Below are 25,618 nucleotides of genomic sequence, written 5' to 3' on the forward strand. Positions count from 1 at the left end.
GTAGAAAAGTTTGATTATTGTTTTGTCTATGTTGAATTTTCTTAGCTTTCTGAGATAGAAGAGTCGATGGTGAATTTTCGTGTATAGATTTTTACAGTGTTGACTTATTTCAGTTTGTTGTTGATAGTTGTGCCTAGATATTTATATTCTTGTACTTGTTCTATGGTTTGGTTGTTTAACTGAATATCTGCAATATTGTCTTTGTTTTTCCTAAAAATCAATAATTATTTCTTTAGTTTTCTGAACATTTAAAATTAGAAAGTTATCTATACACCATTCGTAAAAGGTGTTAATTGTTGAATGGTACATATTTTCGTCCCCTGCAATAAGGCCAATGATTTCTGTGTCGTCAGCAAATTTTATGATGGGAGTGTCAGCTGATAGCCTCTGAATGTCATTTGTGTACAATACTGGTGACAGCACGCACCCCTGCGGCGCTCCAGTGCTAAGTTCTCTCGTGCCTGACTCATGCCCGTTCACTTTTACATATTGTGGTCGTTTGATGAGAAAGTTTAGAATCCAAGTTTGTTTGCTTTTGCTAACGTTCAATTCAGATAATTTTTGTATCATGCGATGTGGCTGGATGGTGTTGAATGCAGATGAAAAATCTACGAATAATACTCTGGCGTAGTGTCTCTGAGTATCAAGATGATGGTATAGACAATTCAGCATAAATAGTATTGCATCTTCTGTACTTCTTGACGGTTTGTAAGCAAACTGGTGTGGGTCAAGAAGTGTTTCGACTTCTTTCAGTAATGTTTTAAAATCATTTTCTCCAGGCACTTCATTGGAATTGATGTAAGTGCTACGGGACGTAGGTCGTTGTTGGAAAGTTGGAAGCAACGATCTTCTATTTGGGTACTGGAATTATTTCAGATGTCTTCCAAATGGAAGGTATTTTGTACGTTTGCCAGGACTTGTTGAAGATAGCACAAAAGATATAAGCCAGTTGTTCCGCACATAGCTTTACAAGTTTGCCACTTAATTTGTCGGGTCCCCAGGCTTTGGCGGTGTTTACTTGTTTAAATATTTTAATCACTTCTTGTTTATTAAACAGTTCTTGAGACTGGATTATATTGCTGTTTTCAAATGATGCCAATAAATCATGGTGGTCTTTCTCGAAGTTGTGGCAGTCAAATCGGCTGTAGAAATCATTTAGTTCATTGGCAAATGTGTTATTGTCAGCGACGCACATTGGTTTGCGCTTAGGTATATAGCCAGTAATTTGTTTCAAGCCACTCCAACAAGCTTTAGAAGTATTTTTCTTGAAAGAGCTTTCAATTTTTTCCTTGAATCTCTCTTTTCCTTCAAATAATTTCTTTTTAAGGGCTTTTTTGGCTGAGATGAATTCAGAAGAACTGCTCTTGAACATTCTTTTCTTGTATAGAATCGCTTCCTTTATGTCTTTGGTCATCCAGGGTCTATTGTTACTGAATGTTTTAATTTTCTTCTTTGGTACAATCATGTTTTCACAGAACTGGATGTCCATTGGACCTCATTCACCAATTGTAAACAAACAGCATTTAGTCACGTGATCTTATTGAGAAAACAACTAAACAAACGGTCACGTGACAACCATCATGAATTAAACATGAGATCGTAAATTATATAGAAGAGATAGAGCACCTTGTGGCTAAATGTTGTTTGTTTACGATTGGTGAATGAGGTCCAATATTGACGGTTGTGGTAAGTTCATCTATGTCAGGGCAGTTGTTTACAAACATGTCCCAATCTGTTTGCTCCAGACAGCTTTGTAGCTGTGTATCAGCGTCGTCAGACCATGACTGGATGGACTGTGCTACGGGTTTTGTTGTTTTTAAAACCGGTTTGAACGTGGGTGTAAGATTGATCATTGTGTGGTCCGAGTCTCCGAGATGAATAGCGATCGAGATGTGTAGTCCATTTGTATGTTTCCATAACTCATGTCCAAGGTTTTATCGTGCCTTGTAGGACAATCAACATATTGACTATATGTTGGCAAGTGTTGAGCTAACGAAAGATGATTGAAATCTCCCATAACTAGTCGGACAGCATCAGGACTTTACATCTCCACATCATGTACAATGTCTAGTATATGTTTTCTATGTGTTGGCTGTGGGTGATATATACACAAGTATGACGTAGATTTGTGTAAACTCTCTCGGCAGGTATTATGGCCTGAGATTGATTCAATATCGGTCGTACTTTTTATTGACATAAATAGCCAGTCCTCCTCCTCTTGTTTTGCCACTATCTGTTGTCCTGTCTGATCTGTACAAACGAAACGCATCCAAGTCTACTGATGCGTCAGGAATAATTTCATTTAGCCATGTTTCAGTGATTCAGATTAGCGAGCTTTCGCGGAATTGGTAGAAATGTCTGCAGCAACAATCAAGTTCGTCCATTTTGTTATTTAGTGATTTAACATTGCCCAAGACAATATGAGGCAGATAGACCCTTTGTCCTCTTTTCCTGCTTTTGACTCGAACTCCTCCTCTACGGCCTCGTTTGTATTTGTTTTGTCTGTGTGTTGGTGGGCTCATGGCGGTTTGTTATGTATCGGCCATTTTTTTCCGAGATGGCGGGTGTGTACATAGATTCATTGATGATCATATTATTCATGCTATCCATTGAAACAAATTACAAATGCTAAAACGAAATCTAATTTAAAAAAAAAAAAAATACCCAGAAAGACATATATCTTATTCTATATGCTACAACACATTCACAAGTGCCCTTTCTTCTTTAGTGTTATTAATATAGAGCTTGGATCGAATGGGTTGCCTGAAAACCAAAGATTTCAGTTATTGATTAAAAAATTTAAAATGCATGACTAATTAACATACCGTATATGGATACATGTACATGGCGTAAACATGATTATAAAAATCTTTTATTTTGAAATAAAGTCTGTAATTAAAAAAAAGGATAAGATATGTATTCAATTGAAAATAATAATAAGGCTTGTCTTCGAGTCTGAAGATTAGTGATGAATGCAGTATTTCCCGTGGATGCGCAGCCCCAGCTGTGACCTACATATTTTGCCACATCCAGAGCAAGCATAACCATTGTCCGCAGGTAGTCGATTTAGATTTTCTTTTCGCCGACTGCGTCTGTCCTCGGCAGCGGATTTTCTTTTGGTCTCAAATGTGTATCCCGCGGCCTTAGTGAGTGGCCTTCATCTGTCTCGTTCTGAGACCGCATGCAACATGCAGGTGCTCTCTTCTATGTCAGCTAAGGCAAGTTGGCGCCTAAGCTAGTTTCTGAAGCGTTTCCGTGGGGCAGTTTTAATCGAAATTAAAAGTAGGCCTTTATTGTTATTAAACTGTTCCCCACTGACTAACAATGTTTTTCACGTGCGAACTAGTGTGATTTCTTGTTGATGGTAGAGGGCTTCCGGTGACCCCTGAAGTGTGTTACGGGACTTCGTTTTTTGATTTTCTCGATTGGGAGATTGGAAAGTGTGTTTTCTTTTTTGTGTGTTGTAGATCAGTGTATGTGAATTCGATTTGGAGTATTGTTAAGTGTTTCTTTTAGTGGGATTATCGACTATATTGTGCTTCAGCGAGACGTCTGCAATCAGAGTGATAGCGCCGTCCTATAGGAATCGGTGAGTTTTTTTTTTTTTTTTATTGTTTCAACCAACGTCCTAAATTTAAAAGTAGGATATAAAAAAAAAAACAATGATAATTAGATGAGGATATAATCATCAAATTTGTTTCTTTAAGTCGTTTTGTTTCTTCAACTGCTTTAGTTACCCAGACGGTGCCTAGACCATTAAGATGTTATCTTCAAAATTATCTTGTCAGGACCCTTAATCCCATATATCTTTAATTGTAACGCTGTACCAAGTTGTATTCTTCCCTCCTCGATCTTTATTTCCTTTATTTTTCTCTGTAATTTTTTTTCTTCTCTTTTTATATTATTTTCTTATAGATTTTTAAAAGAAAAAAAAACGACAGCAAAAAAAAATGTTAATATACGTATACATATTTGTATACAGTCGATACTTATATAATTATAAAAACATTACAAATCAGCTACGCCCGTTGATCTGGTCCCTGGCTACATATACATATTGTTAATTTTACCGTGACCCCCCCCCCCTCCATTTTTTTTTCTTATAACAGTGATAATACAAAGACCCAAATCTAAGTAAACGCCCACCCCACATATATTCCTATGGCAAGCAAATTGTAGTAGCCTATTATGTTGCAGTATTATGTTGGATTGGACGAGCCCATGAATTTGAGTATCACGTTTCTGCACCCCCAACTCCCGCCTTAATGAATATAGTCATTTTTTACACTGACTATTCTTCTGCTTTGCATTTCTTATTTGAAATAGTTGATATGATCTGTGATATTTTAGGGTCCCGGCCCTTTTTTTTTATTATTTTACCTTTAATTATCCCTTTAGTCTATTGGACCGTTGGGGCACCATGCACGATCCGTCGACCGTCTTTCTCCATTCCTCTCTGTCTTTTGCCTTTTTATTATTAGGCTACATCCTGTAAATGGTATAATGGTATAATAATTTTATTTATTTAATTTTATTTATTTATTTGCAATTCTGGTTTCTCCCCCCTTCCCCTTCCGTCACAACCCTAAAAAATTAATTCAACATACAATCGATGAATTTGCCTCGGCTTCATTAATTCGTTGTTGAAGTATTTCATGAAACCTTATTGTTGCTCTTTGGTCGGAACTCTTTTTCTAAGACTAAGACTGCTTTATTGATCCTTACGGAAATTTGTTGTGATTACAAGGACTCTTTTCTCATATAAAGACAACACAACAGAAAAATACACATAAATACAACAGACAACATAAAGAGTTCATTCAGCGACTACACACAGGTATCTTGGTGCATTTCATGTTCCCTGATCAATGAGTGGCGGTGATAGAGTCTGACCGAGTGAGGTACGAACGAGTTTTTGTACCGCTCCGTTCTTGTTTTGATTGACAGCAGTCGCCCACTTCGCGACGACCTGACGTAGTTCTGATGGAGCGGGTGGCCGTTGTCTTCCAAGATTTTTTCGATTTTTCTTAGGCACTTTTTTTCAAAAGTTCCTTTAAATGTGGTAATGTTGTGAGTGTAATTTTGATGCTTTTTTAATGATGTTTTCTAGACGTCGCAACAGTTAAGATGAGGCGTTGCCTTGCCAACAAGTTATTCCGTATGTTAGCAGATTTTGTATAGTCGCTCCGTAAAAAGTCTCAAGGATCTTCTTGTTTAGTTTAAAGCTATTGAGTTTGTATAGAAAAAAAGAGTCGCTGGGCTGTTTTCTTTGTCAGAGTGCCAAGGTGGCCTTCCCATGAAAGCTTGTTGTTAATGATAACGTCTATATGCCTTACTTGTTCTATAGATGTAGTGTTTATTTGCAGTTCACGTATAGTTTGTTTTTTCTTTATTTTTCGTTACCAATCAGGCATCGTAACTCTTTCTCTACCAACAATTGATTTAAAAATGCTGAAATTATTTTTTTTTACTAAGACTGCTTTATTGATCCTTGTGGAGATTCGCTGTGATAATAATAATGTATTGATAAAGCGCTGTTAACAAACAAAATGTAGACTCAATGCGCTGTGGTAACATTACAAACATAAACACGGCAGCTAAAATGACAAACTAATCTAAAAAAGTTTTGAACAGATAGGTAATGATAATGTTCTTCTTGCATGTAGTGTAGCATGCTGTCTGTCTGAGATCAATGGGGGAATGAGTTCCAAACCTTTGGTCCGTGAACATAAAAAGCCCGCAGACCGTAGCTTTTGAGGAAGAAACGTGACACCACTAGAAGCTGTTATCTTATCTTATATAATACAGACGTTACTTCAAAAAAAAGAAGATGATTACGTTCTACGCGTCATGCATTTAGTCATGCATATTAACCAATGACTTAAATTCTGCCAAGTCACTGGTTTTCCTGGCTAGCTCAGGCAACCCATTCCATACTCTAATAGCACTAGGGAAGAAGGAATATTTGTACAAATTTGTCCTAGCATATGGGACGAGGAATATGCCTTTATCTTTGTGTCTTTCTGAGTATTGTATTAAATTTTGTTTTTGTATTTGAAGATTATGGTTCAGTGTTTTATGTATAATTGCTACTTTACTTTTGAGTCTTCTATCCTGAAGGCTTTCTAAATTTAGTGATTTTACTCTAGTAACTGTTGAGCTGTTAAGTCCATTGAGCGCAGGGCTCTTTGAGGGACATATGGAGTGATCAGTTCGCTAAGGTACAAGTGCATTTCTTTATTATAGAAGCACTGATGACAAAGTTGTGTAGTCGATTCTCGCTTTCACAGGTTTCACAGATTACAATGACACCTTCTCAATAAAAACAAAATTTAATAAAATACTCTGAAAGGAGCTTCTATTTCTATGGTGAAGATTTGCGCACGCAATTGAAAAGCAATCCGTTTAATAATTATTGTAATACGTCATCAATTTATAGTCCATGCTTGAAAGGGTAAAAGTTTTGTAAGGGAACAAAACCTGAAAATGAAGGTTAAGAAAATAAAATATAACGATTTTTGACGCTATGGTTTTACTTTTACCATCTCTTGAAGAGCTTTTTCATGAAAGATGTCTTTCCAAAACACTCACGGCTCTTAAACACAACATACTCCCACTAAACCACTATTTACATAAAATCTGAACGAATTGGTCGTCTCCTTTCCATTAGGACTAAAACAGAAAGATTTAAAAACTCCTTCATCCCACTGTCGGTCAGAGTGTTACAAGATCATCTGTCATCACCGAGAAGTTCACAGAAGTCTAATTCAAAAAGCGCTGGTTGTGAGTGTGTATGTGTTTCGTGTGTGTATGTTGTTCGTATTTGCATCTATATTGTTATTGTACAATAGTTACGCTGAGGTTGTCTATTGTAGCCAAACTGAATTTCAATTTGATTGGATCAATAAAAATTATCTTATCTTATCTTATCTTATTACTGTCAAGAGGCAAAGTTGTACATCGTTTTCTTCGTATATTCGTGTTGAAGTCAAACATTTCTTTATTAAAACATTACCATAGTTGGAAGCACTTTATAAAAATGAAAGTAAACTACATATAAAAAACACCCTGTTTGACATCTTTGTCGTTGCGAGGCATAATTTTCAGCTTGTTAACTACAGAAGTAGACTTCTTATAGTTGCTTTTCGACACGTCGTTTGATGAACAGTAACTCTGTTACACATACTTATGCTGCGACAACGAAAACGTTTGGAATGATTCTTATTTAGTTGTTTGCGACATCTATTCGTGAATGACTCTTCTTCTTCGTTCTCGTTGTTATGTTGGAGTGTTCATATGACTAGACCAATATATGAGATGAACTGCGCAGTGGTTTTCAAATCAGAGAGCTCTCCATATAGTTTTCTTTCTATTTGGGGTGTTTTGGGGCCAGTGTCTTATACGGGCCTCTTGGTAAAGAGAGCAGTTTTGAATAACAATTTTAGTTTTTAAAAAATACGTAGCTACCCATGAAAACGTGTGTACTATGTCATGTTTTTGTTGTAAAAATCTTTTTTTTTTTTTCCGATGATTTTTGGCGACCCCTGGAAAAAAGTTAATACTCTACCCCCAAGGGGCTCGCGAACCACAGGCTGAGAACCCCTGAGCTGGTCGTAAAGGAATCTTTCAAATACGTGTTTCAGTTGTTTCACACATTCCTAGGCAGTTTCACTTTAGGATGCACTAGCCATGGCAATATTTAATTTCGATGTTTCCATTTCAAGAAATTTACTGTCAAAGGTAGGTAAACCTGTACACTGCATTTATTTTATGTCTGTTGGATGCTTTAGTTTGAGTAGACTCTTAAATATCTACTTATCTTATACATTACAGACGTTAATTTAAAAAGAGAGAAGATAATTACGTCCTATACGCATTTCAGGTGTCAATCCATGGGCCTACTTGTCGTTTATGGATTTCGGCCCTTCATGTGACGGTACATTTTCCCCGGGCCTTTCGTTCAGCAAAGGCCGCCTCTGGGGTCCAGTCTGGAGAGTAGGGCCGAGGTCTTTAGTCCCATAAGAAGTTGCAAATGGAAAGCATTAATGCCACAGACAGAAATACTGTAATAAATGACTCACTAGCACACTTACAGAATTACTATTACTCTACAAACACTCTCCCATGAAATTCTATTAGGTCTATGCCTATATTTAGCCTATAGGTCTAGATTCTAGATTAATTTTTAAAAAAATACAGAAACAAACAAACAAAAAAACAATTTCAGCAATAAAAATGATTTTATTAAAATATAAATAGTACATAGTCTATTGTTTTTAAAATCAATATTTTAACTTTTTTTTTTTTTTTTTTTTTGTATATAAGTTAACTATATATCCTTGATGTGAAACTCATGCTAGCACTAGCCTTTCTTAAAAGAAAAAAAAAAAAGTTGGCAACACCACTGAACAACAAAAATGGCAGCCCGCTTATAGTCGCCAAGGCACTTTTGAAGTATAAAATCTAGAAAGTATAAAGGCTATCTTTTTTACAACCAAATCTATTAGAACACTGTGTAAATTATTAAATGGGTATCAATCTTCGGCTTTAAAGTACTCGAAGACGCAAACCTTCGTTATTAAATTTTATGTTTAGTAAACGCAAAAAGGAATCCCAATAAAAAATAAACAAAGAGCAGATTACTCTTACTCAAACTTACTAGTCTAGAATCTAGTTACTGTGATTAACTTAGTTTTACATCTATTCTAGATGATCTAGACTCTAGTCTAGACTCATTTCTAGACTCTAGTGTAAGTTTTAGATCTAAACTGACAAGACCTAGAATAGAAAGACTATTTGGACTAGTGACTATACTATAACACTATACATGGATGCAAGATCGCCGGCTATAGCCGGCATGCCGGCAAAATCGAAGTTTAAAAAAAAGCTTGCCGGCAAACGCCAGTCCGACTGATTGCCGATTCAGTATCGGACTTTTTTTTTTTTTTTTACACATTCACGTTTTGTACTTTCAAACTAAAACTTAATAAGTCGAATTCAAAGAAAGACAGGAAGTTACAATTCTTAAGTTACAGCGCATGCGCTATTTCCGAACTTTCGCTTTGTATCAAAAACGTAAACAAAAGTTAGAAACAAATCCGTATGGCCCCGCCTGAGACGCCTAAGACTAAGTTAGATCTAGCAAGTAGATCTATTTATCTAGATCTAATTCTAATAAGTTTGATCTGCCGGCATAAAAATTGAAACCAGACCTAAAGGCTAGATCTAGTCTAGAGATCTAGATCTATTTCTACATTTTAAAATGATCTTAGAAGTTGAACGTATTTACCCGAAAATGCGAAATTACCGTACCGGATCATCGCCGTATTAATAATGATAGTAACGATAGTTATAAAACTTATAGAGATCTATAATAATATAGATCTAGTCAATTCTTGTCTTGATTTTTTTAAAATAAGTTTTTTATTATTAGATCTAGTCCTAGAATCTAGATTTAATTATATCCAGGCCCAGGGACTAGACCTAGTCAGGCTAGATCTAGATAATTGGAATAATTATCTAGCTAGAATCTTACAGTTACAATCTACCACTACATCTAGATGTAGCCTGACTAGGTCTAGTCCCTGGGCAGAAGCAGCATAGATCAAAAGTAGATCGTATCTATTAGTATTATTTTATAATCTATTATCAGATATAATATTCTACTAGTAAAGTCTAGATCTAATTAAATCTAGATTCTAGATCTAATAATAAAAAAAAACTTATTTAAAAAAGGCAAGACTCTAGTCTAGACAAGAGTCTAGTCTAGATTTAGATTTTAGATCTAGTAATCTAGATCTAGTAGATGATTCTAGCTAGGGCTAGTAGGGCAGGGCTCACTTCTATGATCTAGCATTACTAGATTAGTGTATATAGATCTAACTTCAAGATCTGAAACTAAATCTAGAGTATATAATTTGGATTTAGGTCTAGTCTATACCTAAATCTAGAGAAAATCTAATATCTAGTAAAATCTAGTTAAATAGTAGCTCTAGTGACACTCTATTCCTAGACAAGTTAAAGTCTAGACTTAGACTCAGAGAATATTGTATGTCTAGATCTGTAATACTTAATTAACTTAATACTTACTAGTTTCTTTATTAGACCTAGATATAGATAGATGTAAATTGATGGATCTACTTTGTTACTATTATCATAGAATTAAAATAACATCTTGACTAGATCTAGATATCTAGTTAATCTAGTATAAAAATCAGTCTAAGACTAAGTTCTCTAAGCTACTATTAGTTAGAAGATCCAGTTAACTAGTTCTATATTTGGTAAGATCTACTGACTACTCTGTCAGCCAATAAATATTTAGATCTATTAGATCTTTTATTTGAAATAGAGTTAACTTTTAACATAGGTGCTACAAAGTTTGATTTATACTAATATAGTAGTAGTAGGTAGGCCTATCTATGTGCATATTATATAGAAAAAAAAATGAAATGTTTAAACATACATGTAGATTATAGTAATTTAAGTAAAAGCTTAGAATTTATAGTTTGTATTTAAAGACATATATATTTATATATATATATATATATATAGCGGTAAATGTTTTATTTATGTCGAGAAGTATAAGAGGCATCATGCTTGCAGGTTTTTTGAGATTGCCGACCCCCCCTTGCAGGCAAAACGGGGTTCTGTTGCTTGCATCCATGACACTATAATAAGTTATAGTTTGAAGAGATAGAGTCTAGTCAGTCTAGATATTGACATTATTGATCATATTCACATTTGACTAGGACTAGGTCACTAGAGTACTAGAGTAACACCTTTACTGCCTTTAGTTTTACTACTTTTAGACACTTTAGACTACTTTAGAGTTTAGTGACTTTAGTTAGTGTGTGTGGGTTAGTCTAGTAAAATCACTAAATTTAGAAAGCCTTGCCTCCATTCACATATTATATTAATAGTATAGAGATAGAAGACTTAATAAAAGTAAAAAGTACCAGTACTAGTAGCAATTACTTCAAAGTTCAATGAGACCTAGACCTAGAATCACCTAGATCTATATTTTTATATATAAATATTATATTATAATATTATAGGTCTTATAAACTAAAACTATTATATATAATATAATATACTATTATAACTTACTATATAATAATAATATAATAATTAATATAGACTAGTCTCTATATCTATTATCTATACAACTATACATAAAACACTGAACCATAATCTTCATTGAAGACTTCAAATATATCAAATACAAAAACAAAATTTAATAAATACTGAGTTTGACTAAGAAGGACACAAAGATAAAGGCACATTCCTCGTTCTAGATCTATATGCTGGGACAAATTTGTTCAAAAGCTCCTTCTTCAACTTACTTCTTCCCTAGTGTTAAACCAATTAGAGCATGGAATGGGTTGCCTGAGCTAGCCAGGAAAACAATGACTAAAATTTCTAGTACTATTTATTAATTAGTATTATCTAGTCTCTACTAGAGACTAATAATAATAAATAAAAACTAATTAATAAAGCTAAGGAGAAAACAGGAGAGGAAGATACTAGATCTAGATTGTTCTGTTGTCACAGTTTGATAATAAATTACTGTAGACGTTACTAATTAATAATGATAATAACGAGATTGTCTTTACCAAGGTAGACATATATAGCTAACTTTTTATTTCCGTCCGATCCTTTGCTTTCGCACAAAACATAACAACAAACAATGATGTAATATCATATAATATTAGCACATAGATGAAATCATTATGCATTATGATTCATTATTAATGACAGAGACATTATTAAATATTGTAGCCTGTCCTGAAGCTACGCTAAGGCAAATCGACTCCTAAGCTGATCTTTAAAGCGTTTCCGTGGGGCACCTCTGTTACGTTGACCACCTGTTAGCACACCAAAAAAGACTGCTTTTAGCATATATATGTTTATCCCCCATATAAGATACATGTACATGCTCTGTCCAGCTGGTGGTCACATAAAATTACAAAGACCATGGGATACACATTTGAGACCAAAATAAAATATTCTGCTGAGGACAAGCGCAGATGGGGAAAAGAAAAACTTAATTGACCACCAGCAGACAATGGTTATGCTTGCCCTGGATGTGGCAAAATATATAGGTCAAAGCTGGGTCTGCGTAACCGTGGGAAAAAACTGCAATCCTTATTAATCTTTGGACTTGAAGCAAGCCTTATTATCATAGCCTGTCACTTATAGGACGATAATTAATAGGTAGTGGCTGTCACCATCTCATGTACGAACCACAGTGCTACCATACTGATTGTCTAGGCTGCCACATAGGGGTGATAGTACTGATATCTAGTCTGAGCTAGATATTATTAGATTAAAATTAGATCTAGATTAGATTCTAATTTTACTTAATAATAATAAATAATATTTATACTTTGATTTAGATCTGTATAAATATTTTTACTTATTAGCTCTAATTTATAAACCTAGCCTCTATCTAGAATATATACACTATAGTCACTATAAATTTAGTGTCAAGATGCTTCAGGACAGAAGACTAAAAAGAAAAGTATCTATAGATCTAGATCTAATACATGTCAAAAAACAGATTGCACTCTCAACAATTATACTTTTAGGAACATTTTTTTGATCATTTTCAAACTGGTTTTCATTGACACATTATACATCATTTTTGATGCCCAAGAATAAAGGAATTAAAAAAAAACAAATTAAATCAGCTGCATGAGACAAAATTTAACATGAAAAATGAGGTCAAACACACTAAAAATGAAAAATCCATCAATCACAGAAGATGTGTCAAATTATCCATGAATTTCACAAATTCACATTTTATATTATCCACGAAAAATGTGTCACAAAGTAAAGTATAGGCCCCCCAGTTATAGAACATTTGGAAAAAAAAAGTTTTTTTGTAACATTTATACCTATTAATTGAGACCCCCATGACCCCACTCCCTTCGCTAAAAAAAAAATTTGCAAATTGTACTTTATCATCATCTTTAATAACAAAACCAGTAACAGTTTTGACATATCATATATCAGTTTTAATAATAATAAAATACTAATAAAGACACAAAGATAAAGGCACACATCCAGGGCCAGTCTTAGGCCACTGCAACCTATGCTGTCGCAGTGGGCCCCGCGCTTTCATTGGGCCCGCTCTAATTCTAGGTGTGATTATTAAATTGCAGAATCTATACGAAAAAAGTCATGGAAATCTCCTGAATTTATTAAAATCTCCTGAAAACTCATAAAAATCTCCTGAAAAATAGTCAAAATTGTCATTTATGGGTGTCATTCATTGCGTAAAACGCAAATCCTGCGCGCGATAAAAGACAAAAGGCATTTTCAGCTTTCATGTAATAAAATGCAATAATCGGGGGAATGTTCACCTTAATCAGAAGTTACAATTCTTTATTTACTTTTATAGTCACTGGCATATAAATATGTTATAGGATGCAAAGTAAAGAATGATCGCAATTTAGTTCTTAGTAAAGAATAAATAAAATTCAAAGTCGAATTTTTTTTTTATACAAAATCTTAATTTTCACGTATTACCCTTATTCCCACCCAGACTAGGCCCAGCGCAATAAGTTTCGCATAGGGCCCCGCAATTGTTAGGACCGGCCCTACACATCTAAATGATCTAGGACAAATTTGAACAACAAATGCTCCTAATTCCCTAGTGCTATTAGAGCATGAAATGGTTTGCCTGAATAGGAAAGGAAAACTGACTTTTACAAAGTCATTGATTAACTCTTTCTCTCCTTAATTAATTACCACATTCTGATGGAATCAACGTTTGTATCATCGATTAGGAGAGAAAGAGTTAACATGCATGACTAGATGCATAGGATGTAATAATCTTCTCTTTTGAAGTAATGCAATTTATAAGATAAAGAGTTACTATAGTGTAAATTATCATACTGTAAATCTAGATTTCTATAAAATAGATCTATTTTATAGATCTTAATATATTCTATTCTTATTCATGTAATCTATACTTATTGTTTGCAGGAATGTCTGTAAATTAATAAGAATAGTATATTATAGAGAGAGAAATCTATTACACTGTCTACTAAATCTTTATATAATCTGGACTTATAGATGTAGTAGATCAAGTGTAGTCTTCAATAATGTACACTCTACATTTAAAACAGTCTAAGACTATGTAACTAAAGTTTATTTTAAACTTTTAAAAATTTATTTTTAACATATTTATATAAATTTAGTTTGTCAAGTTTTGTTTTACATTTTTTTGGGGCATTCCTTCAGAATTGAATATTATTACATTCTAGCCCAAGCCTTCCAAAAGATGTCAGCATCCAGGACCATTGAGATGACATTCCAGAGTGCATACCAATTGACAAGGCAGCCATTATTTTGGAGCTGATCTAGAGACTCATTTTTAAATTGCCCCTTAAAAATTCAACCTGTTTTCAAACAAATTAATTAGCACAGTACCTGATCAGGACCTAGAAAGCTTAATTTACCAATCCACTTAATAGATTAATCTCGTCTGTTTTCCTTGACACTTGGATTTTTTTTTTTGTTCATCATCATCAAACTCCATTTGAGTGAGGGCTTGAGAGGTTCAAATCCTCTCTTGCCCTGCTGTTTTGTGTAAAGCATACATGTCACCATACAGGTCGAGAATTTGTGGTTTCCCAGACTTAGACTTGTTAGACTTTTACAGGTGATGCAGGCCAACATCTAGTCAGATCATTTGAGATTCTTTATGCTGATATAGTCAATTGACAGAAATTATTATTTTATGTACAAGTATTATTAGTTTTTTTCATACCTTTTGGTCCTACAAGGTCCATGGATTGATGTTATATGTATCTCATAAAAAAAATAAATTGTGTCGGTATTTGTATCCAAGATCTGGCTAACTAAAATATGTGGATGGTCATCTGCTATGCACTCTAGATTGTCATGGTCCTGATTCAAATCCTACCCCCGGCCATCCTTTTGGGGATTTGGGCTAAGATCATTAGGATGAATTTATTTTAATTCTCTAGGAACATCTGAAACATGTAAAACAAACAACTTGGCGGGCTTATAATTTATATCATACAACTGTTAATGGTTGGTGGAATATAATTATTCATTATCAACTTTATCTTTTTTTTTCTTCTAGTAGGGTATCTAAAATCAATCATCGACCCATGGCGCTGTGCCTCAAGCAAACCTGTTTAATTCAAATCAAAAGTTTGATGCAGGCTGTCTGCCAAAGGTTTCTGTATACCAGCGCATCTAAAAAGTTGTACTTGAATGGGCTGAAGCAATGGAGAGACACGTGTTATAAGCACAGCTTCTGTAACAGACAGCACAGAGCTTGTGTTAATCAGTTCAAACATGTTCACAGTTCAGTGAAAACTGAATCCCTAGTGGATGAACAGAACGCTCCAGAAAATAAACAATCAAAAAAGGAAGTCGAACATGTACCAGTAATGGTGACCGAGGTCTTGGAACTATTGCAACTGAAAGAGGGCCAGGTGTGTATCTATTGTTTAAATGTATTGCAATTGTCCTGACATATATATATATATTGTTGGCTATATATAATATATAAAGCAGACAGTAAGGTGTATGTATGTATGTCCCCATAGAAATCAACACCTTTTGTCCAATCTAGGTAAAACTTGACATATATATGTTCCTTAGATCATGGTGGAGACCGTAGTGTATGTTTAAATCCCTACCACCACTGGAGAGCTCAAAAATAAACATAAAGTACCTAATTGTATCTCTATTAAAAATGAAACTTTTAAACAAATTGGGTAAACCAGTTTTCACAGTATTTTATATTTGATATAAAAATGTCGGCTGAAAGGGTAAACCCATTTTCACAATCTACTTTTATTTTCGTATTATCAGTAATACCAAAATTAAGGCCAGCAGGCCGCAGTTCATATCCAGCTAGTATATATATATACTATGGGAAGCGTGGTCGAAAGGCCAAGTGCGCTTGAACTTGGCTTGGCTACCTAGAAGGGGGCTCGAGGTTCGACACCCGACTCGGGCAGAGTTGTGTTTACTGAGCGCCTAAAGGCAGCACGGAAAACCAACTCCTAGATACCCCCCACCCCCCCCACTGGTCCACAAATGAGATTGGACCAAAAGCGCTCTGAGCATGCTATAAGCATGAAAGTAGCACTATATAAAAGCTATAATATATATATATATATATATATATATATATATATATATATATATATATATATATATATACTGATTTTCTGACTAATTGGCTATTTAGGAGTATGGTCTGTAAATGTTAAGTTTATGTAGCTCTTTGAGAAGCTTGAAACATGTCGTAGCATAGATTTGATTGCATAGTTTAATTAGACTTGTGATTTACTTGAACAAGCCAATGAGTAATGACACTACAAATCTTATTGCTGATAATATTTATAGAAGCAAGTTTATTGGCTTAACTGATAGAATATTCTTCCCCAAACTCTTTATTTGTAAATCTATTTCAAGAAAATCCTGGGGATTCTTGTATGCAGTGTGCTTGTTTTTTTTTCAACCTTTAGATTATTCCTTGCAGTAATCCATATTTTATTCTGACTATTTGAGCATTAGACCATGTTATACTTAGCAATTTTGTCTAGATATGACAGTTTGTGAATTTCACATTATCTGCGTTACTGACAACTTAAAAGCTAAATAAATGTAAATCGGGCTGTTCTTTATATGGGTTGTAGTGGCTGAGAGGGAAAGTGCTTAGCTTTTGTACCTAGGAGTCTCAAGCTAAAATCCCAGTGAAGACTCTGATTTTGAACTTCAGGATCTTTATGTCGGCCCAGAGTCTACCCAGCTGAGATACTTTGGGCAAGTGAAGCGGGTTGGTCATTTGGCTGGTCACATGATAGCCTTGTTAACTGTTGGCTAGAAACTGATGAGTTTTACATTATTAGTCTCCCATAGATCTCAAGGTCTGAAAGGGGTACCTACTGTTCTTTTTGTTTGACTTACCTTTCTCATAAATTATGATAGTATAAATTGGAATTCATATAATAACAATTATGATAGTATAAATTGGAATTCATATTATAACAATTATGATAGTATAAATTGGAATTCATATAATAACAATTATGATAGTATAAATTGGAATTCATATAATAACAATTATGATAGTATAAATTGAAATTCATATTATAACAATTATGATAGTATAAATTGGAATTCATATTATAACAATTATGATAGTATAAATTGGAATTCATATTATAACAATTATGATAGTATAAATTGGAATTCATATTATAACAATTATGATAGTATAAATTGGAATTCATATAATAACAATTATGATAGTATAAATTTGAATTCATATAATAACTATTATGATAGTATAAATTGGAATTCATATAATAACAATTATGATAGTATAAATTGGAATTCATATAATAACAATTATGATAGTATAAATTGGAATTCATATAATGACATCCCTTCTATTTCTCAGCTGATAGTTGACATGACTTTTGGAGGAGGTGGGCATGCTAAGGAGATTCTGAAACACACTCCAAATATTAATTATGTGGCTTCAGACCGAGATTCCTTTGCTTATAACAAGGCAGTTGAGTTAGCAGCATCACTGAAGTAAGTAGGGCAATATTTAGGATTATGGTTCTTAGGGAAATCTGGGCAACTCATGCAACAATAAAAAATTACCTTGAACTGTAAAGCTGATTCAATTGATTTTATATTTACTCTAAAGGTTTAACATTTACTCAATTTTATCTCATTTCATACACCTCACATTATAGAGAATGGAGCAGATAGGTTGTCATTGTGCTTAGTTTGACATTTTTACCCCTCAGGCATTTTTTTTTTTAGTATGACATTTTTTATGGCATCAATGATTAGACAGTCTGTGGAATAAGTCTCTTTGTCTCCCAATAAAAATATTTGTTTACTTCTTCTTCTAGCCAGTTTTATTGCTGCTGAGCTGTGAGCTCTTTTGCAGATTGTGCAAGGAAAAAAAGTGTGCTGTTTTCTTCAGTTGTTCAGCACTGCCGTACAGGGTGTTGGTGATGTTGGGCTGTAGTGGAAGAAGGGTCTGCCTAAGGTGGATTAGGAAGGGGCATTCAAAGAGGATATGGTTTATGGTTTCATAAGGGTGGGTGCAGTGTCTACAAAGGGGAGTTGTGTGAGTTTATTTTGTTCAGGTGGTAATTTAATAGAGGAGTGTGTCCTGTTCTTAGTTGGAAGATTGTAAATTGTAGAAGTAAATACTGTCCAGTTTGTTAGGCATAGTCATTTCTTTGTACATGGCTCTGCCTGTGTTTTCTACTGCCCATTGGTTGAGCCACTCATCTTTGTGATTGTTGACTAACATTGACCTTAGGGTGAGGTAGTTTACAGTATTTGTGTACCAAGCAAGGGTTCTCAGAGCCTTTTGTATGCACCTGAGACCTGGAGAAGAATACCTCTAAAGCTACAAAACCTTCCATTTTATGTCTATGTACTATTGTACTCTGTTATAGTGTGTGTGGTGGCTTTGTGGTAAAGCACTTGGCTTCCAAACTGAGGATTTATCTTCAAATCGTGGCAGTCAGCCATAGAAACATGATCTGCCCCCATAGATCATGTTGCAGCTCTGTAATATATTAATTGAATAGAAACTGCTCTAGTTTTTCACCTCTTGTCTAGGAGTCCCTCGGGTGTCAGCTGTGCGTGTATAATAACTCAATAACTCTGTTATCAAGATGAATACAACATTTTATTGTCTCATCATGTCACACATTGGCAACTGTCCACTTGCAAGCTTGCACATTTCTGGCCATTCACTCATACATTCCAACAGACACATACAAGTAAAAGCTTACACACATTCATCCATGACAGATGAGAGGGTCTTAAAGAGATACATTTAATACCCCCTCTCATTCTGTGATAGGCAGACATTGGTAGGACTAACACTGACATCGACAGTGGAGTGGCAACTTGTATTGGTTGACAGCTGGAGGAATACCAATGGCGATATGTAGTTGGCACACATATAGGAAAACTATATAAAAAAAGAATGTACTGATAATACAGAAATGCCCTTGTACCTTAGCAAACTAATCACTCCATATGTCACTCAGAGAGCCCTGCGCTCAATGGATTCTGGTGCTTTCTCCTTCAAAAGCTACAGTGTGCAGGCTTTTTCAGTGCACAAGGTTTGGAACTCACTCCCCATTGGTCTCAGACAAAATGCTACACTACATTCAAGAAGAACATTAAGACCTATCTGTTCAAAAACTTTTTTAGATTAGTTTGTCATTTCAACTCTCGTGTTTATGTTTGTAATGTTATCACAGCACCTTGAGCCTACATTATGTTTTGTTAACAGCACTCTATAAATTAAATTATTATTATTATTATTACTTATAATGAGTTACATTGAATCCTTCTCTTCAATCACTTTGAAACATATGAATTCTTATATACTTGTCATGTCACTAGCTCAAGACATTAGATAGCAGGCATTAGTTTCATACATCTTGTCTTTTAATATTTGCTCCCACTTTGTGATGATTTCATTTGTTGGACTGTTTGGTTGAACTCCTATAGTAACTAAACCATTTGTTTTTCCTTCAGTTGTGGAAAGATGTGGCCTGTACTTGGCCGTTTCTCGGAGATCTCAACAAATTTAGACAATCTGGGAATACAGCCGGGTCAAGTGGATGCATTTCTATTTGATCTTGGAACCTCATCTTTTCAATTTGACTTTCCACATCGAGGATTCTCCCTGAGTAAAAATGGACCACTGGACATGAGAATGGATGGAAATAGGTAAAGCAGTGTATATAAGCTGGGGGTCTTTGACTATTAATTCTGATCAAATGGATGCTAAAATAATATTGATTTTTTTTCTTCCAATAATTATAGACTAGTTAACCAATGCACTAAAATTTATTTCTTAAAAATTTTTCAATATCATTTCTTAAAAATAATTTGTCGCTTACTCGTTATTTATTTTTATCTATTTAATTTTTGTTTTGTAAATTCCGCACTTTTAAGAGCTTTAAAAAGATTGAAATTTTACCACTTTCTAACGAAGACAACTAGAAGATTGAAGCTATTTCTTTTTTCTTTTATTTTTTTTAAATTTACATGTTTGGATTTTACTTTAAAATTTAATAATTATAACATTCTAGTGCAGTGGCTGAGTGGTTAAGGGCTTGGCTTCTGAACCTTGAGTCCTAGGTTTGAATCTTGGTGAAGACTGGGATTTTGAATTTGGAGATTTTTAGGCACCCCTGAGTATACCCAACTTTAATGGGTACCTGACTTTAGTTAGGGAAAGTAAAGGTGGTTGGTTGGGGACAAAACATGGAGAAGTACGAGAAGACTATGATTGACATTGTCCCATCATCTTGTACTGTTGACACATTTTTTTTACTTAGTTTATTTAAGTGTGCCTTGGGCAGGGTTTAAACCTGGGAAAATTGAGATGATAGCCCTGAATGCACACAACTACGTGGCCATCTCTATATAAATAACACTTGCATTGCTTAATATTTCTTTTTTCTAGCTTTTATTTTGCAGGTAGAACTATATGCATTGATCTGCTATTCTCTAAATTTAGTCTACATAATAACATAAGCAAATTGAGTCAGCCATTTTGTCTTTAATGCATTTTTCCCTTTTGGTTCTGGCGTTCCAGATTCCCAGATCAGCCAACAGCGGCTGACGTGGTCAACACTCTAGATGTCGCAGACATTGAGCACATACTGCATAAGTACGGAGAGGAAAAGAAAAGCAAACTCATCGCCCATGCCATCGTTGAAGCCAGATATGCTTACGGCAAGTTCACACACACGAAACAGCTGGCAGAGGTTGTACAAAATGTTTTTAACAGGTAAACTTGGACCTCTGTTAATCTTTTCCCTCAATAAAAAATTTATTTGACCCTAACTTTGAATATTGATTCGGATGATGCATATCTTGTACGGGTGAATCGAAATACATCAACTTGAAATTCTTTTTACACGAGAAAACACCATAAGATAAATGTGGACATTTCTAAAGCACTCCAACAATTAATGTGTTTAATTCAAAATGGACCTTAGTTTAAGTCTCTATAGCTAAACAATGTTTTCAATGTAGAAGCTTGATGCCAACTGTTTGTAATCTAGAAAACCCTATATTATATACCATCTCTGATTATATGACATCACTATTATGTTCAAAGTCCATACTCTATGGTGCTTCATTAAGCTAAATTAAGCTGACAGGTGATTGAAAAAATTTTTCTACTAGTATAAGGCACACATGATTCTTTTTTTTTTCCATTTGTTTTGAAAGTTGAACTGAGCTTTAGTGTACAAATACATAAGTGCAGTCTTATTAAGTACTCAAATAAGGGCATGTTTCTTACTCTATAGGCTAGGACAACTTTTATAAATGCTCTTTCGTTCATACTGCCATTATACCAAGAATCGGGTTGCATGAATCAAACAGTATAACTAATAACTTAGTAAAGTTTAAGTCTCAAATTAACTTACATAACTGGATTATCTTATCTTCTTATAACATATAGACATTACTTTAAAAAGATTATTAGGTCCTAAGCGTGTTAGATTAACTCTAAGATCATTTTTAAAAAAATAAGAGAAAAATGTCAGTTAAACTTTAAAAAGTGATCTTTTGTGTACCACCTAACATTTCTTTTTTAATTCACTTTTTGAATGTTACAGATTGCACTCAGTAAATTTGTTTTTTTACTATCGCAAGTCCAAGCAGCTCATCTCTCCACAGCTTCTGTTCATTTCTTTGTCTCTGAATTTCCTGCAGTCTTATGAGAAATAGAAACTACTTTAGGAGTGTTTGTAGTAAGATAATCCTATTATCTTCCTATCGAGCTAACTTTCTGTAGGGAAGGCTTGATGTAATTATCCCTAAGGATAACTGTCTGTCTGCAATGACTGAATTTCTTTCCAAGTGATTGGCCGGAGTGTTTGTTGTAAGATAATCCTATTATCTTCCTATCAAGCTAACTTTCTGTAGGGTAAGGCTAGATGTACTTATTCCTAAGGATAACTGTCAGTCTGCAATGACTGAATTTCTTTCCAAGTGATTGGCCTCTAAGATCCGCTTTATTGTTTGGTTTTTAGAGTTTGTGCTGAGTAAATGTGCTGAAGGATAGACTTAAAATGAGTTGCAGATCTCTGTTATTGTAGATGTATGTTGATTATTAAATGCTATAATGCTTAAGTTTTTTTTCAAGTGAGATTTCTTTAGCTCAGTGTTTCCCAAACTTTTGACCTTTGTGTAACCTTTTTATAATTTTTGTAATGCTGAGTACCCCTTGCGGCCCTTCCCACCAACACACTTTAATTTTTTAACAGAACATAGCGTGGGAAGCGTGGTCGAGAGGCCAAGTGCACTTGAACTTGGCTTGGCTTGGCTACCTAGAAGGGGGCTCAAGGTTCGACACCCAACTCGGGCAGAGTTATGTTTACTTAGCGCCTAAAGGTAGCACGGAAAACCAACTCCTAGATAACCCCCCTCCCACTGGTTCACAAACGAGATTGGACCAAAAGCGCTCTGAGCATGCTATAAGCATGAAAGTAGCGCTATATAAAAGCTATAATAATTTATTTTTAAAAAAAAAAACATAATAAATGGGTATTTTAAAAAATCAGCCATAGTTAATGAGGTGCAACACGTTCATCCAAAGTCTTCCTGTACCCCTGGGGGTACGCATACCCCACTTAGGGAAACACTGTTTTAGATTAATGGCAATGGAGACACTGTGGCTGAGAGGTAAAGCGCTTGGCTTCCACACCGAGATCCTGGGTTGAAATCCTGGTGAAGACTGGGATTTTTAATTTTGGGATCTTTGGGCACCTCTGAGTCCACCCAGCTCTAATGGGTACCTGATATTAGTTAGGGAAAAGTAAAGGCGGTTGTTTTTTTTTGCTGGCCACATGACACCCTCGTTAACCGTGGACCACAGAAACATCATCTGCCCCATGGATCGCAATGTCTGAAAGGGGAACTTAACTTTTACTTTTATTTAATAAACTTTTACTTTTATTTAATAAACTTTTACTTTTATTTAATAAACTTTTACTTTTATTTAATAAACTTTTACTTTTATTTAATAAACTTTTGCTTTTATTTAATAAACTTTTACTTTTATTTAATAAACTTTTGCTTTTATTTAATAAACTTTTACTTTTATTTAATAAACTTTTACTTTTATTTAATAAACTTTTACTTTTATTTAATAAACTTTTGCTTTTATTTAATAAACTTTTACTTTTATTTAATAAACTTTTACTTTTATTTAATAAACTTTTACTTTTATTTAATAAACTTTTACATTTATTTAATAAACTTTTACTTTTATTTAATAAACTTTTACTTTTATTTAATAAACTTTTACTTTTATTTAATAAACTTTTACTTTTATTTAATAAACTTTTACTTTTATTTAATAAACTGTGTTTTTACAGATGCTCTCCGTGTAATCATTTGTATTAATTATTCTGTATTTCAGTGATGTGTTTCGTCAAGATAAATTGTCCAGACCTGCCCACCTGGCAACGAAAACATTTCAAGCCCTTCGAATATTTGTGAATGACGAGCTAAATGAAATCAACAATGGTCTTCACATTGCCAGGCATTACTTGAAAAGCAACGGACGCTGCGTGGTGATTTCCTTTCATTCGTTAGAAGACAGAATTGTGAAAAGACATTTCCATGACATTGACATGGATCAAGAATCCAACATCACGCTTCACCACCACTTCCGTAACACCAACTTGACCTTTGACATGGATGTTGTGAAAAATGACTATTTGAAGAAGTTGTGGGAGCCAGTCTCAAGGAAAGTTCTAGAGCCAACGGAAGAAGAGATTCAAAGCAATGCCAGATCTAGATCCGCTAAACTACGAGCTGCCATTAAATTATGAAAACTTTAAAAACTTTGTATATTCTGTGAGTGTATGTCTTATTCAGATTTATGTAGAGTTTGGTTAATAAATTGCATTCTCACCCAAATTGAGTGATCTGTAATAATTTTGTACTGAATACCAATTTGAAAAAAAAAATATTATTACAATGGCTGAAATATATATGGCTCCTTCTGTCTCGGAAGACAATGGTTGCACCCATATTAGTCACTGGTTTTGGTTTTGTCTTGAGACGGGGCAGAATTTTGTGCGACTGTTCAAGCCAATTCTGGAGCGGCAGAGTTTGCCACAGTTCGTGTATGTAAATGCATCTGTCCTAGGGCTAGCTGACTGGGCAGATTTCTTCTTCTTTCTGTTGGCTGACACAGCTTCGTTTCTGTTGCTCTACGCACCGACAGTGAGGTTTGTACCAGCACGTACAGTCTGTCTCCATGCTGTCCGGTCTTGGGCTATCTCCTCCCACATACTCAGGTTGATGCCTGTGGTTTTCAGGTCTCGCTTGCAAACATCTCTGTAGGTTGGTCTTCGATGGCCCTTGGGGCTGACTCCCTCTGCAAGCTCGGCATATGGAAAGTCATTAGGGATTCTTCTATTTGGCATGCAGGTGACATGTCATAGCCAGGGTTGTCTTCTCTGTGACAGAAGAGCATAGATGAAATAACAAAGTTAAATAATGCTAATTTTAAAAATGCTGCAAGTATGTCCAGTTATTAAGATTAACCAAAAACAGAAATTATAAATTATTTTATTCTTGGTATACCAGTCGCTTAGACTTTGAGTTTAACAAGGGTGTTTTAATAAATGAAAATTTAACTTGAAATCTTAAATGTTAGTACCTGGCCATTGGTTTGCAACTTGCAACATCTAGTACAACTAAGCTGATGTTGGTGTATTACATTCTTAATGTAGTACTTGAACATCTGCCCTACTTTCCTAATGTTTACATCAGAATCATGCACATAATTAACACCCAGTCTGATAAAACAGCCATTAAAGTTTGCTGTTTTTTTATTATGTATAATAATAACATGAAATTAAAGTTATTTCTCTAAGTTGAAACATTTCTAGAGTATCCATCTTCTGCTTGAGGATCTCAACGCAAGAGAACATACAACTTTAACCTTCCTTCAACATCTCTTGTAAAAGTATTTATCACTTTCTCTCCGTAATTATTTACCACATTCTGGTGGAATCAACGTTGGTATCGTCAGTTAGGAGAGAAAGAGTTAATTAAAACTTCACACGTTTGTTGGTAAAATACATATTTTTTGTTTCACACGATTGCCACTTGTTTAAACTAAAGTCTTTTGTCTCTAGGTATAAATGTAATTGTTCAGAATGCTGAATCAAAATACTTATATTGGCTTTAGTTTCATGATTATTGAGATTGCTGCTTTTTCCTTTAATCGATACCTGCAAAAGAGAAGAGGAATCCCTCTAATCGATACATGCAAAAGAGAGGATACCTGCAAAAGAGCTGAGGAATCGTTAATGGAGTTTGCATATTTAAAACCCTTGCTATTCCAGTTATCCTACTTTCAATTTGTCCTAAAAATAAGCATTATAAATTAGAGTATTTAAAGCTAAAAGTAAGTGTGAATGTTAAACTTTTTTTTTTTTTTTTTTACAAATTTTCTCCTCCTGTCATTAAAAAAAATATTTTGCTTAATTTCAATAAGTAGATTGGTTTTTTTTTTTGTTTTTTTTTAAATAAT

At 34.4% G+C, this 25,618-nt stretch overlaps 1 protein-coding gene across 4 annotated transcripts; it reads left to right on the forward strand.

Moving 5' to 3' along the window:
* The first annotated feature begins 7,693 nt into the window (after positions 1–7,693).
* On the forward strand, positions 7,694–24,140 carry LOC106054262 (12S rRNA N4-methylcytidine methyltransferase-like). 4 transcript variants are annotated; one of them, XM_056045058.1, is made up of 6 exons: positions 7,694–7,740; positions 15,116–15,473; positions 17,456–17,592; positions 19,579–19,773; positions 20,648–20,842; positions 23,489–24,140. In XM_056045058.1, the coding sequence occupies exons 1-6, from the start codon at positions 7,709–7,711 to the stop codon at positions 23,901–23,903; spliced, it is 1,332 nt and encodes a 443-aa protein (XP_055901033.1). In that variant the 5' UTR covers positions 7,694–7,708; the 3' UTR covers positions 23,904–24,140. The 4 variants fall into 4 exon arrangements, with proteins under 4 accessions (XP_055901033.1, XP_055901034.1, XP_013065509.2 ...); XM_056045059.1 differs by lacking the exon at positions 7,694–7,740 and adding an exon at positions 8,428–8,470 and having other exon boundaries at positions 23,489–24,129; XM_013210055.2 differs by lacking the exon at positions 7,694–7,740 and adding an exon at positions 8,436–8,454 and having other exon boundaries at positions 23,489–24,131.
* The last annotated feature ends 1,478 nt before the right edge of the window (positions 24,141–25,618 follow it).

Source organism: Biomphalaria glabrata, chromosome 10, assembly GCF_947242115.1.
Source record: "Biomphalaria glabrata chromosome 10, xgBioGlab47.1, whole genome shotgun sequence".
In the NCBI taxonomy this organism is placed as follows: Eukaryota; Metazoa; Mollusca; class Gastropoda; family Planorbidae; genus Biomphalaria; species Biomphalaria glabrata.

What these genes read in the sequence shown, in the direction of transcription:
- LOC106054262 (XM_056045058.1), top strand. Translation starts at nt 7,709, where the DNA reads ATGTTTCCATTTCAAGAAATTTACTGTCAAAG. An exon ending in TGCAACTGAAAGAGGGCCAG is followed by an intron (nt 15,474 to 17,455) that starts GTGTGTATCTAT and finishes TCTATTTCTCAG; the next exon opens with CTGATAGTTGACATGACTTT. An exon ending in GTACAAAATGTTTTTAACAG is followed by an intron (nt 20,843 to 23,488) that starts GTAAACTTGGAC and finishes TCTGTATTTCAG; the next exon opens with TGATGTGTTTCGTCAAGATA.